General features: G+C 59.5%; 1 protein-coding gene across 3 annotated transcripts in view; it reads left to right on the forward strand.

Moving 5' to 3' along the window:
* The first annotated feature begins 56 nt into the window (after window positions 1–56).
* WIZ (WIZ zinc finger) overlaps window positions 57–14,897 on the forward strand; it is a 27,465-nt gene continuing 12,624 nt past the window's right edge. The window contains exons 1-5 of one of the 3 annotated variants that reach the window (XM_040629143.1): window positions 57–191; window positions 1,584–1,847; window positions 6,731–6,803; window positions 8,445–10,582; window positions 11,801–12,124. In XM_040629143.1, the coding sequence (XP_040485077.1) occupies window positions 1,643–1,847; window positions 6,731–6,803; window positions 8,445–10,582; window positions 11,801–12,124 (2,740 nt within the window). In that variant the 5' untranslated portion in view covers window positions 57–191; window positions 1,584–1,642. Of the gene's footprint in view, window positions 192–1,422; window positions 1,848–6,730; window positions 6,804–8,444; window positions 10,583–11,800; window positions 12,125–14,897 lie in introns of those variants that run through there. The other 2 variants (XM_040629141.1, XM_040629142.1) reach the window with 2 other exon arrangements.

Raw genomic sequence — 14,897 nt, forward strand, 5'->3', positions numbered from 1 at the left:
GCGCGCCGGGGGGGCGGGGCGGCGGGGGGAGCGATTTAAAGGGACAATGTCCCCCGAGCCGTGGAGGCGGCGGCGGCTGCGGAGGCCGCGGCACCGGCACCGGGAGCGGCAACGGCGGTAGCGGCAGCGACGGCCGCACCGAGGAGGGGAGCTTCGAACCCCGGCGCCTGGCCGGCGGCACCGCCTCCCCGGTGAGGCCCGGCCCGGCCTGGGGAGCCCGCGGGCGGGGCGGAGCCGGCACGGGGAGGGGGAGGCCGGGGCCGGGCCGGGCCAGGCGGGACCCCCCGGGGCGGGGGGCGGGGGCGGGGCCTGCAGGGGCGGGGCCTGGTCGGGGGCGGGGCCGTTCCGGTGGCGGGGAGGAGCGGGGGTCTTGGGGCAGGTGTCCCCCCACCTCCGCGCGTCCCACGGGGTCTCCTGCCCCGAAGTGCACGGGCGGAGGGAGCGTCTCCCGGACCCTGGCCCAACGAGGGGTGCGCTGGCGCGGCGCCGCCCCCTCCCCTGCGACCCCCGGGGGGCGTCCAGGCGGGAGGCCCCTTCCCACGCTGCCAAAGTGCTCCGAAGTTGCGGTCCCGCCTGTTCCCTGCGGGCAGTGCCCACCGGGTGGGCACCCGCAGGTGCTTCCTCTGGGCCTGGGCAGGGACCCCCGCCACGACTGCCAGGCCAAGGACTGGCCCCCTGGGAGCCCCCAGGCCCCCGAGGGCAGCGCCTGCAGCCAGGCCTGGAGCCCGGGCCCCGCCCCGGTTGCCTGGGCCCGGTCTCCCCACCATCTCCCTGGGGAGGGCGCCTCATTCCTGCCCTTCACTTTCCGCGTTACCTTGAAGGTATTTATAGGTGGAGAGGACAGCACCCACCCCCCTACACACACACACGGCCTCCCCAGGGTCCTCATTTCTGGACCAGGAGCCCCATCCATCGTTTTTGGCCGCAGACTAGAGAAATCTTGGGAGGGTGGGATGGAAGAGCCCAGGCTGGGTATGCATGAGGGGTGATGTTGGGGAGAAGGGAAGGGGTTAATGCTGGGGTCACTTGAGGCTGTGAGGGTGAAAGGGTTAATGAGAACCCTGAGGTCCTGAGGAGATGGGAGTTGGAGTGTGGGAAAAGTGCAGAGGTGATGATGGGGGCACTTGGGATAGTGTATAGGATCAGAGTGCAGAAGTGGCTGGGATTCGTGCTGAGGCATGGGCATAGGAGATGCATGTGCATGGAAGCGAGGGCACAATTGGGAAAAGTGCAGCAGTGTGTGAATGAAGGGAGGCACCTGGGAGAAGTGATAGGATTAATGCTGGAAGAAAACAAGGTGCATGAGTTTGCATGTGTAAAAATGGGGTAAACTGAGGCAGTACAGTACAGGAGCCGTGTAAAGAGGAGTTATGAGTGGGCAGACTGGGACATACTGAGGATAAAGGCCATCTGGGATATGATGCATATGGATAGGGCCTCAGCACCGTTTACTTAGCTCTCCTGGGCTGGGAGGTAAACTGAGGCACTGAGCAGCAAGGGTGAGGACTGGGGCTTCAAGGAAAGAGAAACTGAGGAAGCATCCCTTTTCCACCTCCCCTAAGCACCTGTCTCTCTGCCCCCAGACCTACAATGCCTTGCTGAGCCAGCCCAGCAACTGAGTGGAGCCAGGCAGAAAGCATCCATGGATGGGCCCCTGGCAGGCGGCCTGGCCGCCCCAGATCGTCCTCGTGGCCCTGAGAGACTGCCTGGCCCAGCACCGAGGGAAGACATTGAAGGTGGGGCCGAGGCTGCTGAAGGTGAAGGTGGCCTCTTCCGGTCCACCCATTACCTGCCTGTCACCAAGGAGGGACCCCGAGACATTCTGGATGGCAGAGGTGGCATTTCTGGTAAGAGGATGGGCCCTGTGGTCCTGGGGGAGCATCCAACCTGGTCCCTGAGGTTCAGAGAGGGCTAGGTCACCCAGCCCAGCAGGGGTTGAGATGGGATTCTGATTCTGCTTGAGTCCGGAGCCTTCTCTTTTTACTCAGCTTATTTTCCCATTCTATGGTTGTGAAAACAGAGGCCCTGGGAACCAGTGACCTGATGAATGCCCCCCCCAAGTGGGTGGCTAGGAACTGGGACTTGAACTCGGGTCTGCCTAGTTCCCTCCTCTGGGCACATTAATTGGGTCCAGGTGCCCAGCTTAGCACCCCAAGCATCTGGCCCTGAGAGCCCACTTATTCCCCAGGCATACCCCATTCCCATCAACCTATCCCAGCTCCCTCTTGCTGCAGCGTCTTGGGGAGTCCTGCTCCTGAGCCATGGGCCAAAACAGCTTGTGCCCTCTAGTGGCCGGGGAGAGACTGGTTAGTCAGGGACACCAGCTACCCCTTTGTGCCTCGGTTTACTCAGTAAAAGGAGATCTCACACTGTCCCCACCTGAAGATTTGTTATTCATTCATTAAATACTCAGCAACCACCATGTGTCAGGCTGTGTTCTAGGTGCTGGGGATACAGCCATAAACAAAAGAGTCAGAACTTCCTTCCCACAGAGGCCTGACATTGTAGTAGGAGAGACAGACAACAAGGGCAGGTAGGGACAGGTGTCTCGAAGGTGTTAAACAGAGTGCCAGAATCATGCCCGGAGGACCTGGGAAACCTCCCTGAGTGGGTGGAATTTGAGTGGAGCATTCAATGAATGGTGGGAAAGACAAGCCAGGTGGTGGGAACAGCAGGCGCAAAGGTCCTGTGGTGAGGAGGAGCCTGGTGTGTTCAAGGACCAGGCAGGAGCAGCAGAGTGGTGGGGGCAGTGCAGGCTGATGCGCCAGATGTCCCCCTTCATCTGCTTGGCCTGCCCTACAGGCCGTGGTTTCCAGGAACTTCTATGTACCTCATCAGGAGTTTCCTACGTGCCAAGCCCTCTATGTGATCATCTCATGTCATTCTTAAAAGATCCCTGTGGGGTAGCTTCAGTATAATCATCCCGTGCTAGAGATGGGAAAATTGAAGGCTTGAGGGGTTAAGTAAGTTGCCCATGGTCCCACAGCTGGCTCTAACCTGGCTTGACAGCCCTCGTCTTTAACCACCACCCTGGGTCAAGGCATCCTTGACCTGCCCCAGCTCACCCTTAGCAACACGCATCATGTTTAGATATTTTCAGAGCACCTTCTTGGGGCCACACACACACTCCATCCTCACCTTCATGGACCCTGCCATCTGGTGCTGGGGAGACAAACCAGCCACCAGGTGTTAGGACATAGTCGCTGGGGCTGCAGTGGGTGAAGCCCAGCCGGGCCCAGCCTGGGGGCCATCTGGAGTCCTGGATGAGGAACAATGAGTTAGACAAAGAGGGCAGGGGGAGTCTCGGCATCAGGCTCTACCTAAGCAATGGCACAGAGGTGATGGGTAGTACTCAAAGGTGTTACACAGGAGAATGACAGGGTGAGAGTATCAGCTCAGGGAAACTTAGCAACCCCCTCCTCCAAACCATGAGTAACCAGGGCCCAGAGATTGGCAGGACCATGTTCCAGGCCATGCAGCTGGCCAGGGCAGGCCTGAGACTTTGATTTTGTGAGGACCCCAGGGAAGCAGGGTCTGGGGTCCCAGAGTCCTCTCTGGGTCTAATTCTGAGGAATTGGTCACTTCTTCTCTGCCGGGCAGAAGCCCAGGTCTGGCAAGAGAGGGTGAAGGTAAGTAGGTAGGTAGGTAGGTAGGTGCGTCCTCACTCGCTCTAGGGAATCAACCAGGCTCCAGTGCATGTGCCTGGGGAGGAGGGGAACGTGGCGGCCAAAGGGGGCCAGGCCTACCCTTAATGATGTCCTTGAGCAAATGGGGGCATGGGACAGGGATGGCTTGACCTGGGTGGGGTCACAGCCTGGAGATTAGAGGAGGGCCTAGGCTTGGGACACAGCGCCCCCCTCTTGGCCTGCTCGACCCCCCTTCCTGGCTCGGGCACCTGCCCTAGGAGTCTTGTGATGCCTATAAATAGGAACAGCCTCTGGGGCTGCTGTTCCACCCCAAAGTCTGGGCCCTCCCTTACCCCGACCCTGCCCTTGGATACCCCCAAGGGTACCCCTAGAGCGGCTTCTTCCCAAGTTCTCTGTCTGGACATGGACGCTTCCACGGCCTTCTCTGTCCTCCACTATGGCTATTGGCTTGGAGCCCCCACAGCCTCCATACAGCCCCCGCCTGATGCTTGGCCTCTCTCTCTCTGGCCTCCTGGGTGCAGCCAAGGCGTTGGGGGCTGAGACGGTCCACATGGATTGATGAAGTCTGGTGCGTGCCTGGCATTGGGACCAGGGGTCAGGGGACGAACGACATGCTATTTCCGCCCTTGCGTGGGGCCCCAGGCTGGGGAGGAAATCAGAACATGGAGTGAGCAGACCTGAGGCTCTCAGTCCAGCCTCCAGCTTCCAACCTGGGATGCCTCCGGGCCAGCCCCAACCCCCATCCCAGGCACTCTCACAGCCCTTCCTTCCCCCCACCGACGCATCTCTGGATGGAGCATGTACTGTGTGATCTTCTTGGCCTCCGTCGCTGGCCCTGCAAGATGCGCGGTAGCTGTTCCTTTATACAGAGGAGGAAACAGGTGGGAAAGACGTGCCCTTCGGTCACTGCTGGGCCTTGAACTTGGATCTGTCTGCCTCCAAAGTCTAGATTCTTGGCCACACTGCCAAGCTGCCTGGCTTGGGGTTCAAGCTGCTTGTGGATACCCTTCTCATTTTCCCTCTCTCATTTTCAAATCCTCTCGGGGGCCCACAGATAGCAGGAGTCTATGAGGGCCCTTTGGCATGGCCACGGCCAAGGGCTGCATCCAGGCACCTCGTCTGACCTGCAGGGACTTCTGGATCCCCGCCAGCCACGGAGGCCGCTGGGCAAGCCCCCCAGCCCCCAGGTGTCTTGGACACGGGGCCCTGCTTGGCCTGCTTCCTCCAAAATGCTGCCACTAAAAATAGGAGCCTCACTGGAGCTGCTCAAAGAGGCCAACACAGCCCCCTGGCTCATGGAATCCTTAGACAACGCCAATCGCAGAATCAACGAATCTGGGACGCCCAGAATCTCGGCAACTGGGGTCCCAGAATCTCAGAAGCAGGACGCCCACACCCTCAGACTGCACCTTTAGGCTGTGCAGGGGCTTGCTGCCACTGAATGACTTGCCCCCCCCCCCCCCCACCCTTAGCTGGTCCAGGCCTTGCTTTCCCAACCCTCACACCTTCTCCCACATCCACCCACCCTGACACTCGCCCTTGCATTCAAGTGTACCCCTGGCCTGGCCCTAATCCCCATCAGTCTACTCCAGGGGGCCTCAGACGGGGGCCTGCAAGGGACGCTTTGGCCACGTCTATATAGACACTTTTGGTTGTCATGACTGCAGGGCTAGGGCCCCAGGGGCTACCAGCATCTAGTGGGGAGGGGCTGCAGATGCCATGTGGCATCCCACAGCACACGGAAAATCATCCAACCCTCCGTGCGGTAGTGCTGAGGCTGAGAAATAACTCTAGACAGTGCATCGCCACCCTCACCTTCCAGAGGCCATGTGACGGTCACAGACCTTCGCTCTGTAGAAAGACCCTCAGCCAGTGACCATGACTTTCTGACACCTCCCCCCACGCCACCCCTGATGGCACTTTTAATGCTTCTGGCTCCTGACAGTCAGCTCTCAATTTCCTGGGCAAATTGAACCGTGGGGGATCGGAAAAAGAACTAGCCCTGGCCCTCGCCCTCTTTCTGGACCATCCTCCAATTGAAGCTAATCCAACAATTGCATCTGTTAGGCTCTGGACGGGGCGCAATTCCCCCCGTGTGTTAACCTTGGCCCAGGCAGTTGGCCTGCACCCCAACTGGCACGTTCACCCATGTCAGGCGAGTGTGGCGGGCAGAGGAGGCACAGGCCAGGATTCCTGTGGTCGCTCCAGGCATTGGCTCCACAGGCGGATAATGGAGAGTTGGCTCTATCTGTGTGAGGGGTCCCAGGAGGGGATTTGATTCTAGGACTTAGGCCTGGAAGGGGGCCTGAGAAGCAAGGACAGGCCCTCTGCAGCTCAGACTTAGAGTTCCTCGCTCATCATCTGGCAAGCATTGGTTGAGCACCTGCTGTGTGCCATGCACTAGGATGCTACAGTGAATGAGGCTGAAAAAGTCCCCACCCTCAGGGGGTGCTTATGTGCTAGCTGGGACGCAGGCAGGCAGGCATCCACAAGAGAAACCAGGCGATTTCGGAGAGTGTGAAGAAATGGAACAGGTGACAAGAAAGAAAGTCATAGGGGCTCCCTTTGGTCAGCCACCAGGGAAGGACTCTCCAGATGGAAGGAATAGCCAATGCAGAGGCCCCGGGGCCAGAAAGAGTTGGGTGGGCTTGAGGCATCAAGAGGAGTCAGGACAGAGCGAGTGAGGGGCCAGGAGAGGGAGTGAGGCTGGAAAGATCAGCAGACGTCCCACCTCGCCGGGCTTTGTAGCTAGTGGTTGGGAACCTGGCTTTTATCAGAAGTACGATGAGAAGTCAGGTGAGTTTTTACCAGGGTGTGATTTTTAAAAATCACCTTGGCTGCTGGGTGGGGGCAAAGAGAGGAGGGTTGAAGGCAGGAAGCCCCAGGGGTCCCCCCCCAGGAGACTCCTCCAAAGAGACCCCTTTCAAGGCTCAGGAGTGCAGAGGCCAAAGGCCTCTCAGAGAGGGGTGGGGAGCCGGCTGGGCCCTTCCGAGGTGCCCGGCAGGGCTCCCTGAGCTGGGGTGTTGTGAAGGACCCTGGCCAGGAGGACCCCAGCCCCTCAGGGTCTCCCCTCTCTGTTGCAGACGGGCAGCCCCATCCCGGCCTCAGCGAAGCCCTCCCCCGTGCCACCTCCGCCACCCATCGGATCAGCAGCTGGTGAGTGCCATGCTGGCCCTGACCTCAGGGAGGGCAGGGGGGCAAGCAGGATGTGCCTAGGCCCGAAGGAAGCCCCCTGGGGAGTGAGAAGGGGAAAGGAGGGAAACAGGAGGCCAGGCAGGAGGAGGTGGCTCCCAGCAGGCAAGCGCCTGGGCATGTGCAGGGGGTGGGGAAGACTGGGATGAACACAGACAGTCAACTCTCATTATCCCTGCCAGGAGCAGGGCCAGAGGAACAGGAGCCTGAAGGTTAGACCCTTGGAGTCCTGTCTCTGCCAGGTGACCCTTAGAATGATGTCAGGCCTCTCTAAGCCTCAGTTTCCCCATCTGTAAAATAGAGTCCCTAAGATACATCTCACAAACTGGCCTTGAGGACCCCAGGGAGGTTGGACAGGAGTCAGAACTGACAGCAACGGTGACAGTAGCGACCCTTTAAGTCTTGGTGGGTGCTCATATGTAATAAGTGTTGCGATGGGCTAATGATAGTTCCCATTTGTTGAGCACTTGCTGTGGACTAGCCTCTTGGCAAAGGTTTGCCCCACTGAATCTTTGCCATGGCCCTGGAGGGGGGGTGGTCCTGTTGGTATCACACGTCACCAGTGGGGCTGAGAGAGGTGACCCCGTGATTTCCGCTCTGCCTCTCGGTAGAACCCATTTCTGCACCTGTTGGGTAGGCATGATCGATAGCCCCTCTTACAGGCAGGGTCCTGAAAATGAAGGGAGATTTATCAGGAACAGGCATGATAAGAACCCACGTTGGTTGTGGGCTTACCAGGAACCAGGCATCTGGTGAAATGAAGAATTTCCCCAGCACGGAGTTGTGTCCTCTTCTCCCTACACTTCCCGGGGTCGGGGTCAAGGTCCCCATTTGAAGTGTTGTAGTTGTGACCATTTAAACGAGCACATACCTCACGTGAACTCTTCTTTGACTGTGGATATGAGAAAGCTCCTTAGATGTTGCATAAAGACACAGAGGCTCCTGGTTTGGGGGACTTGTTCCCATTTTTAGGATTGGAAAACTGAGGCTCAGTGAGGTTGCTTCACCTCCCCCTTCCCCCAAAGGAGGTCAGGGTCCTTGGGCCAGAGGCTGAGCAGGGTCCTTCAACCACTCCTGACTCTGCCCTTCCATGAGGGGAGCTGCAGGGGAAAGGGCATTCCCCTGAATTGTTTACGCCACAGGGTTGCACGAAATTTGCTGGAAAGTGAGACTAAATGAACTAAATCACCCCAGTTTGGGGAAAACCTCTTGGTCTTATGCAGCTGGGGTACAGATCAGAGCGTTGGGCCCTCCTGGGGGACAGATGAGAGTTGACTGTGCCACCAGACTTGAGGACATGCCTTGTGACACTGGTGTAACCCCTGATGGACCCCGCACACTCTCCCACAATACAACAGGGCTGGGCTACATGAACAGGTGCGTCCTGGGAGCTGAATGTGGTTTTTGGTCCAACGGCTCTGGAAGGGCCACATCCACTCCCCCTACCTCCCCGCCCTCACCTCCACACTCCCGGCCCCCCTGAGGTTGCCCTCAGGCTGGGTCTATGGGGCTTGTTTTGGACTGCCTACGAGGACCCCCTCCCCCACCCAAGGAAGGGAAACTGAGGCCCATGGCTAACCTGTCCCCATTGGCACTTCCTTGCAGTTGCTGGGATGGAGGCAGCCTGGACTTCCAGCCGGGCTCCCCACCACCCCACCTCCTGGGCCACTTCCCCGGCCCCCCTGATGGCCAGGGGACCTGGGAGCACTCCCTGGTCCAGGAACCCAGGGAGGGCATCCCATCTGAGCGGAGGTTCGAGGACTCGGTCATTGTGAGAACCGTGAAGCCCCACATTGAGCTTGAGGGATCTAGAAGGTTCTTGCACCATCAGGGTGAAGCGAAGCTCTTGGAGAAGGCCCCCCGGGGCCACCCCAGGTTCGACTGGCTCCGAGATGCAGAGGAGCAGGCCCCACCCCAGGAAGCAGGGCTGCACATGGACCTGCCGCCCCAGCCCCTGCCCCTCACCTCCTTCAGGACAGTGCTTGTGCCAGTAGAAGATACCACTAAGACGCTGGATGTGACAGTGGTGGACAGCAGAGAGCACCTGGCAGACCTCGAAGGGCTGGCTCAGCCGTCCGAGTGGGGCCTGCCCAGGTCGGCCTCGGAGGTGGCCACGCAGACCTGGACGGTGAACTCAGAGGCATCCGTGGAGCGGCTACAGCCGTTGTTGCCCCCGATCCGGACGGGGCCCTACCTGTGCGAGCTGCTGGAGGAGGTGGCCAAGGGGGTGGCCAGCCCGGATGAGGATGAGGACGAGGAGCCAGCCGTGTTCCCATGCATCGAGTGCAGCATCTACTTCAAGCAGAAGGAGCACCTTCTGGAGCACATGAGCCAGCACCGCCGAGCCCCGGGCCAGGAGCCGCCTGCCGACTTGGCCCCGCTGGCCTGTGGGGAGTGCGGCTGGGCCTTCGCCGACCCCGGCGCCCTGGAGCAGCACCGGCAGTTGCACCAGGCCTCCCGGGAGAAAATCATTGAAGAGATCCAGAAACTGAAGCAGGTCCCAGGTGATGAGGGCCGGGAGGCACGGCTGCAGTGCCCCAAGTGCGTCTTTGGCACCAATTCCTCCAAGGCCTTTGTGCAGCATGCCAAACTGCACGTGCGTGAGCTTCCAGGCCAGCCTGCCAGGGAGCCCTTTGGGGGCGGCAGCGGGGCTGGCAGCCCAGGCCCTGATGCCACCACCCTCACCTATCGACCCTACCGAGCCTCCGCAGGGCTCAGTTGCTGCGTTTTCTGTGGCTTCCCTGCGCCCAGTGAGAGCCTGCTCAGGGAGCACATGAGGCTTGCGCATGCCCAACCCCACTGGGAGGAGGATGCCGAGGCTTTTGAGGAGGACCCTGCCAGCCAGCCGGGCACCAGCCAGGATGCATATGCCCGCTTCCCTGATGCTGCTGAGGACTACTTTGGCAAAGCTGAGCCGCTCTTGGCCCCCACGTGGCAGGAGAACCCTGCTGGATATGACCCCAGCCTGGCCTTTGGCCCAGGCTGCCAGCAGCTGGGCATGAGGGATTTCCCACTGTCAAAGCCACTTCTGCACGGCTCAGACCAGAGGCCCCCAGGAAGGCCAGCCTTGCCCTCACCTCTAGCATCCGCCCCCTACTCCTTACAGCCTAGTAGAAACAAGAGCGTGGTCCACCCACAGGGGCTCCCAGCCCAGCTGGGGGACCGGAGACACCCTTGGAGCGAAGAGGAGGAGGAAGACATACCGCTGGCCTCAGAAATGGACTTTTCCCCCGAAAATGGGATTTTTCCACCCCTAGCTACCCCTGGCCTCATCCCACAGCTGGCCTTGGACCTAAAGCGGACTTTCCGAAAAGCTCTGAGGGCAGCCGAGGCCTCGCGGGCACAGCAGCAGCAGCTCCAAGGGATGGTGCCGCTTGTGCTGGTGGCAAAGCTGGGGCCACAGGTCATGGCTGCGGCAACCAGGGTGCCCCTGAGGCTGCAGCCTGAGGAGCTGGGGCTGGGGGGCGCCCACCCTCTGGACTTCTTGCTCCTGGATGCGCCGCTGGGCGGCCCACTGGGGCTGGACGTGCTCCTGGATGGGGACCCGGCGGTGGCACTGAAGCACGAGGAGCGCAAGTGCCCCTACTGCCCTGATCGCTTCCACAACGGCATCGGCCTGGCCAACCATGTCCGGGGCCACCTGAACCGTGTGGGCGTCAGCTACAATGTGCGGCACTTCATCTCTGCTGAGGAGGTGAAGGCCATTGAGCGCAGGTTCTCCTTCCAGAAGAAGAAGAAAAAAGGTAGGGCGGCTTCGCTCCGGCACCCACCTCCCTCCGAGGCCCAAGAGACGCACAGCTGGGCAGCCGAGTTCTGAACCGAGCAACCCTCACTCTAAATCCTCCCATAGCACCAAGCAGGGGGAAGTCAGGGCCTCCCTTCTGGAAGACTGGGAGCCGCGGCAAAGGCCACCGCATCGGTGCAGGTGTGGGGACGCCCCAGTGCCCTGGTCCTTCCAGCAGCTGGAGGAAGGAGTATGGGCAGAGGAGGCAGCCCCAGGCAGGGAATGTCACTGATGTCTTCATTGAACAAATATTTATTGAGAGAGGTCCCCTCTGTTCTGGGCACTTGGGGACACAGCAGAGAACAAAACCGCAGTCCCTGCTCTCCTGGAATTCACGGCCCAGTAATAGGAGTGTGGGACCCTGGCCGGCTTCAGAACCCCCGGGGCAGCCTGTGAGGTATGCAGATTCCCAGGCACCAGGGTTCTGATTCTGGAGGTCTGTCTCCAACACGAGTGCCCTGGGTGGTTCTGACGCTGGCAGACATGGATCCCACTTGGGGGAGGTGCTGGTGTGGTGTTTGAGAAAGAGTGAGTGAGAGAGAGAGAGAGTGTGTGTGTGTGTGTGTGTGTGTGTGCACATGTGTGCGTGCACTGGGGGTAAGGGTCAGGGGGCAGACAGCCAGAAAACCAGGCACTTACAATGGTGGTGACCATTGGGGCTGTGATGGGGGAAGCTGGGGGCTGGGGAAGCCCAGAGGAGGTCCCTGACTCCACCTGGGGGCATCCAAGCAGGCTCCCAGAGAAGAGCATCCTATCCATTTGGCCATGTCTTCATTCAACAAAGATTTAATTGACAGCACTGGAATGATAGTGAGCAAAAATAGGCATGTGCTCTACACACGAGAAGGATAGTAATTGAACACTCAGCCGAAGGATTGCAAATCCACCACTGGAGAAGGGTTTCTGAGGGTGGAGGCCCTGGTGCTGAGAGCTATGTGAGGGGAAACCTGGAAGGTTAGGCAGAGAAGGCTTCCTGGAGTGGGAGGATGGGAGGATGTGTGAGCACATGGGAGCTGATGCAGGCAGGAGGGTGAATGGCAAAGGGAAAGGGAGGTGTCCAGGGTCACGGATGGCACTGGCTGTGTGATCTGTGGAGGGGGAGCAGCCCCGGGAACAGGGAGGGCTGGGGCCAGAGAGTCACCCCTCCAGGCAGTCCATGTCCTTTCTCCCTCCACAGTGGCTAACTTTGATCCAGGCACCTTCAGCCTGATGCGCTGTGACTTCTGTGGGGCTGGCTTCGACACCCGGGCCGGCCTCTCCAGCCATGCCCGGGCCCACCTACGAGACTTTGGCATCACTAACTGGGAGCTCACCGTGTCACCCATCAACATCCTGCAAGAGCTGCTGGCCACCTCGGCTGCTGAGCGGCCCCCCAGCCCCCTGGGCTGCGAACCTGGTGGGTCGCCTAGCAGCTTCCTGACCTCTCGTCGGCCCCGCTTACCTCTCGCAGTGCCCTTTCCACCCACCTGGGCTGAGGACCCTGGGCCAGCCTACGGAGACGGTAAGGAGAGAGAGTGCGGATTGGGTAGGGGCCCTGACCCTTCTCAGGGCCCCATCAGAGATGTGGGGGAGGTGGAGGGGGTAGCCACTCCGCTTTCCTGGTAGTGTTTCAAGTCACTTTACAAAGTATGCTGACAACTGTCCTTACAACTGCCCTGCCACTTAGAGGTTATTTCTGTTTTACTCAGGGGCTGGGTCAGGGCTACTTCTGGATCCAGTTCACCCCTGCCCTGCCTGATAGTGATTTTAACACACGCTTACTCAGCTCTTACTAGTAGCCAAATATGTTCTAAGCACTTTACCAACACAAACTTATTTACATCCTCACAACAGTGCTATAGGGCGGGTGTTATTATTATCCCCATTTTACAGATGAGGAAACTGAGGCACAATGAAATTACTTAACTTGCCCAAGGACACACAGCCAGAAGGGGTGGAGCTGGGCTTTGAAACCCCACTCAGGTCAGGCTCCAGCATCTTTGCTCTTAAAAGTGTCTTTGGTCTAGAGCAGCGCTGTCTGATAGAACTTTCTAAAATGGAAAGGTACTTTAAATACATGTTCTGTAGGTCACTAACGGCCACATAGGGCTATGGACCACTTGAAATGTGGGTAACGCAAGGTTAGTTGTAATTCTGTCAGACGTTGCAGAGCTAGAGTCTACATTCTGGATTTTTATTGGGGCCTACTTTGTCCAGCAGCATTGATAACCCCTCCCATAACTGAGTGCTTGTTGTATACTAAGGTTTCATCTCATTTATGCCTCTAAACCATTCTGTGGGGCTAAGGATTGTTGCGTTCCTGTTCCTGTCATCTGCTTTCCCACATAGCCACAAAGCAGCAGAGCTAGACTTCTGAACACCATGTTTGGTGGTCTCTCCATGGAGGACAGCTTGGGAAATCCAGAAGTAATATTTTGGTTAAGGAGCCTAGGGCTGGGCACCACCAAGGGAGTGGAAAGGTGAAGTACCCAGCCTTGAAAATCCAGACTTTGTAGGAGCCTTTACTGAATCTCAAAGCAGAGAACTCGGCAGTGAGGAGTAGGTGGGCTCTGGGGAATGGAGAAGTTCCTGAACAGGGGGAACTGTCCAGGAGCAGCTTGGGCTGGGGTTTCCTTCTGTTTCTCCTGCCTGGAGCTTCCAGGGTCCTACCTAGATCTGTACTCTGAACTCCGCTGGACCCATATGCAAGCCCCCTTATCAGTGAAAGGCACCTGAGGGTCTGCAAAGTGGAGAGTGGTGCTATTAAAGCCCCCTGTCCTCCTTGGACAAGGAGACCGAGTCACAGAAAGGACATAGTGGCTGACTGAAGTCACAGTTTGGAAAGAGGTAGAGTAGGGACATGACCTCAGGTTTCTTGCCTCTGCTGAAGGCTGCTGCCTGGGCATTCAGCTCACATACCTGGCTAGCTTTGTGGTATCTCAGTAGTGGCTGCGAAGTGGAGCTGGCTCTGAGGACCGCTGGGGGGTACAGGAGGTAGTTTGTAAGCTACAGCCGTGCCCTCTTCTTTTTTTGTCTAGAGTGTAGAGGCCTGATTGTCAGGCTCAAACTCCTTACTTGGCACTGGGTCAGGCCCCCCAGGGATGGCAGCCTGTGTCCAGCAGTCAGGTTCAGCTCTGGTCAACCTGTTTCCACTAGAAGACCAATGCGGCAGCCCTTAGTCAGTGCTGACAGAGACGGGCAAGACATTGGGGTGTCAGCATTCAGTCTGATACTGCCCTGGCCTTGTCCACGGGTGCGGGGGGCGGGGGGGCGGGCTTTGATCAGGCTTTCGGTTAACACTTGGTGGGCAGGAAGGCTGTTAATGAGTGGTTTGGGAGATCCTGGAAGCCTTGCCTTGAGGAAGGATGTCCAAGATTAAGGCTAGGTCTGGGCACCGCCCTGCACCGTTGTTCTTAGAAGCATCTCCCACAGCACTAAGTGGGCCGTAGGGGGTGGGGCAACGGTCAGATTCTGGCCCCATTCAGCTGTCAAGGAACAGCGGGGGGCAATCTGTTTGGTGTTGGGGAGAAGCAGGTGGTGCCTGAAATGGGGTGCCGGCGGCGGTCGTGTGGGAAGTTCCATAGGATTGCGGGACAGCGCCGGCGGGGGCAGGGGGACATTTGGATACCAGGATGATGTGGGATCCTCATAGCTGGGATCTGGTGTCTTCCAGGATCTCCGACACGGAAGGGAGAATTCCAGGATAGGGAATGGAAAAGGATCCCGGGGCAGGTCCTAGCTCCGCCTGTCGGGGCTCCAGGAGCCTGGATGCTGTTAAGGCAAATGCGTGTGGTCGGAGGATTCCCATTTTAGCCTTAAGGGTGTTCGGGGTGGGGGGAAGAGCGTCCCGTCCGGTCCAGGCCAGGGGTGGGACTGCAGTTGGCTGCCGCGCTCAGCGCGGCGTGCGTGCTTCGGTGAGCAGGGGTGCGGGCCGCTCCCTGAGGCTCCAGCCCCACCCACCCACCCACCCCAACCCCCGGACAGCAGGGCCGGGACAAATGTTTCGCTCGCTCACGGCGTTCGGCGCTCGGCCGGCCGCCCTGGGCGCGCCCCGAGGGGCGGGGCGGAGCGGAGCGGGCTCAGCGGCGGCGCTCGGCGCTCGGCTGCTCCCGCCTGGGGCGGCCGCCCCGCGTGCGCCGGAGCCAAGATGGCCGCCTCCACCGCCCAGTGCCGAGTGACAAAAGCGGAGAGCAAGGCGGCGGCGGGGCCGCGCGCGGGGGGCGCCCGGGAGCGCGCGCCCGCTGGGGCGCCCCCGCCCAGCCCCCCGAGCCCGGGCCCCGCGGCCATCCCCGCGC

This window comes from Ursus maritimus, unplaced genomic scaffold (assembly GCF_017311325.1).
Source record: "Ursus maritimus isolate PB19 unplaced genomic scaffold, ASM1731132v1 scaffold_14, whole genome shotgun sequence".
Classification (NCBI taxonomy): Eukaryota; Metazoa; Chordata; class Mammalia; order Carnivora; family Ursidae; genus Ursus; species Ursus maritimus.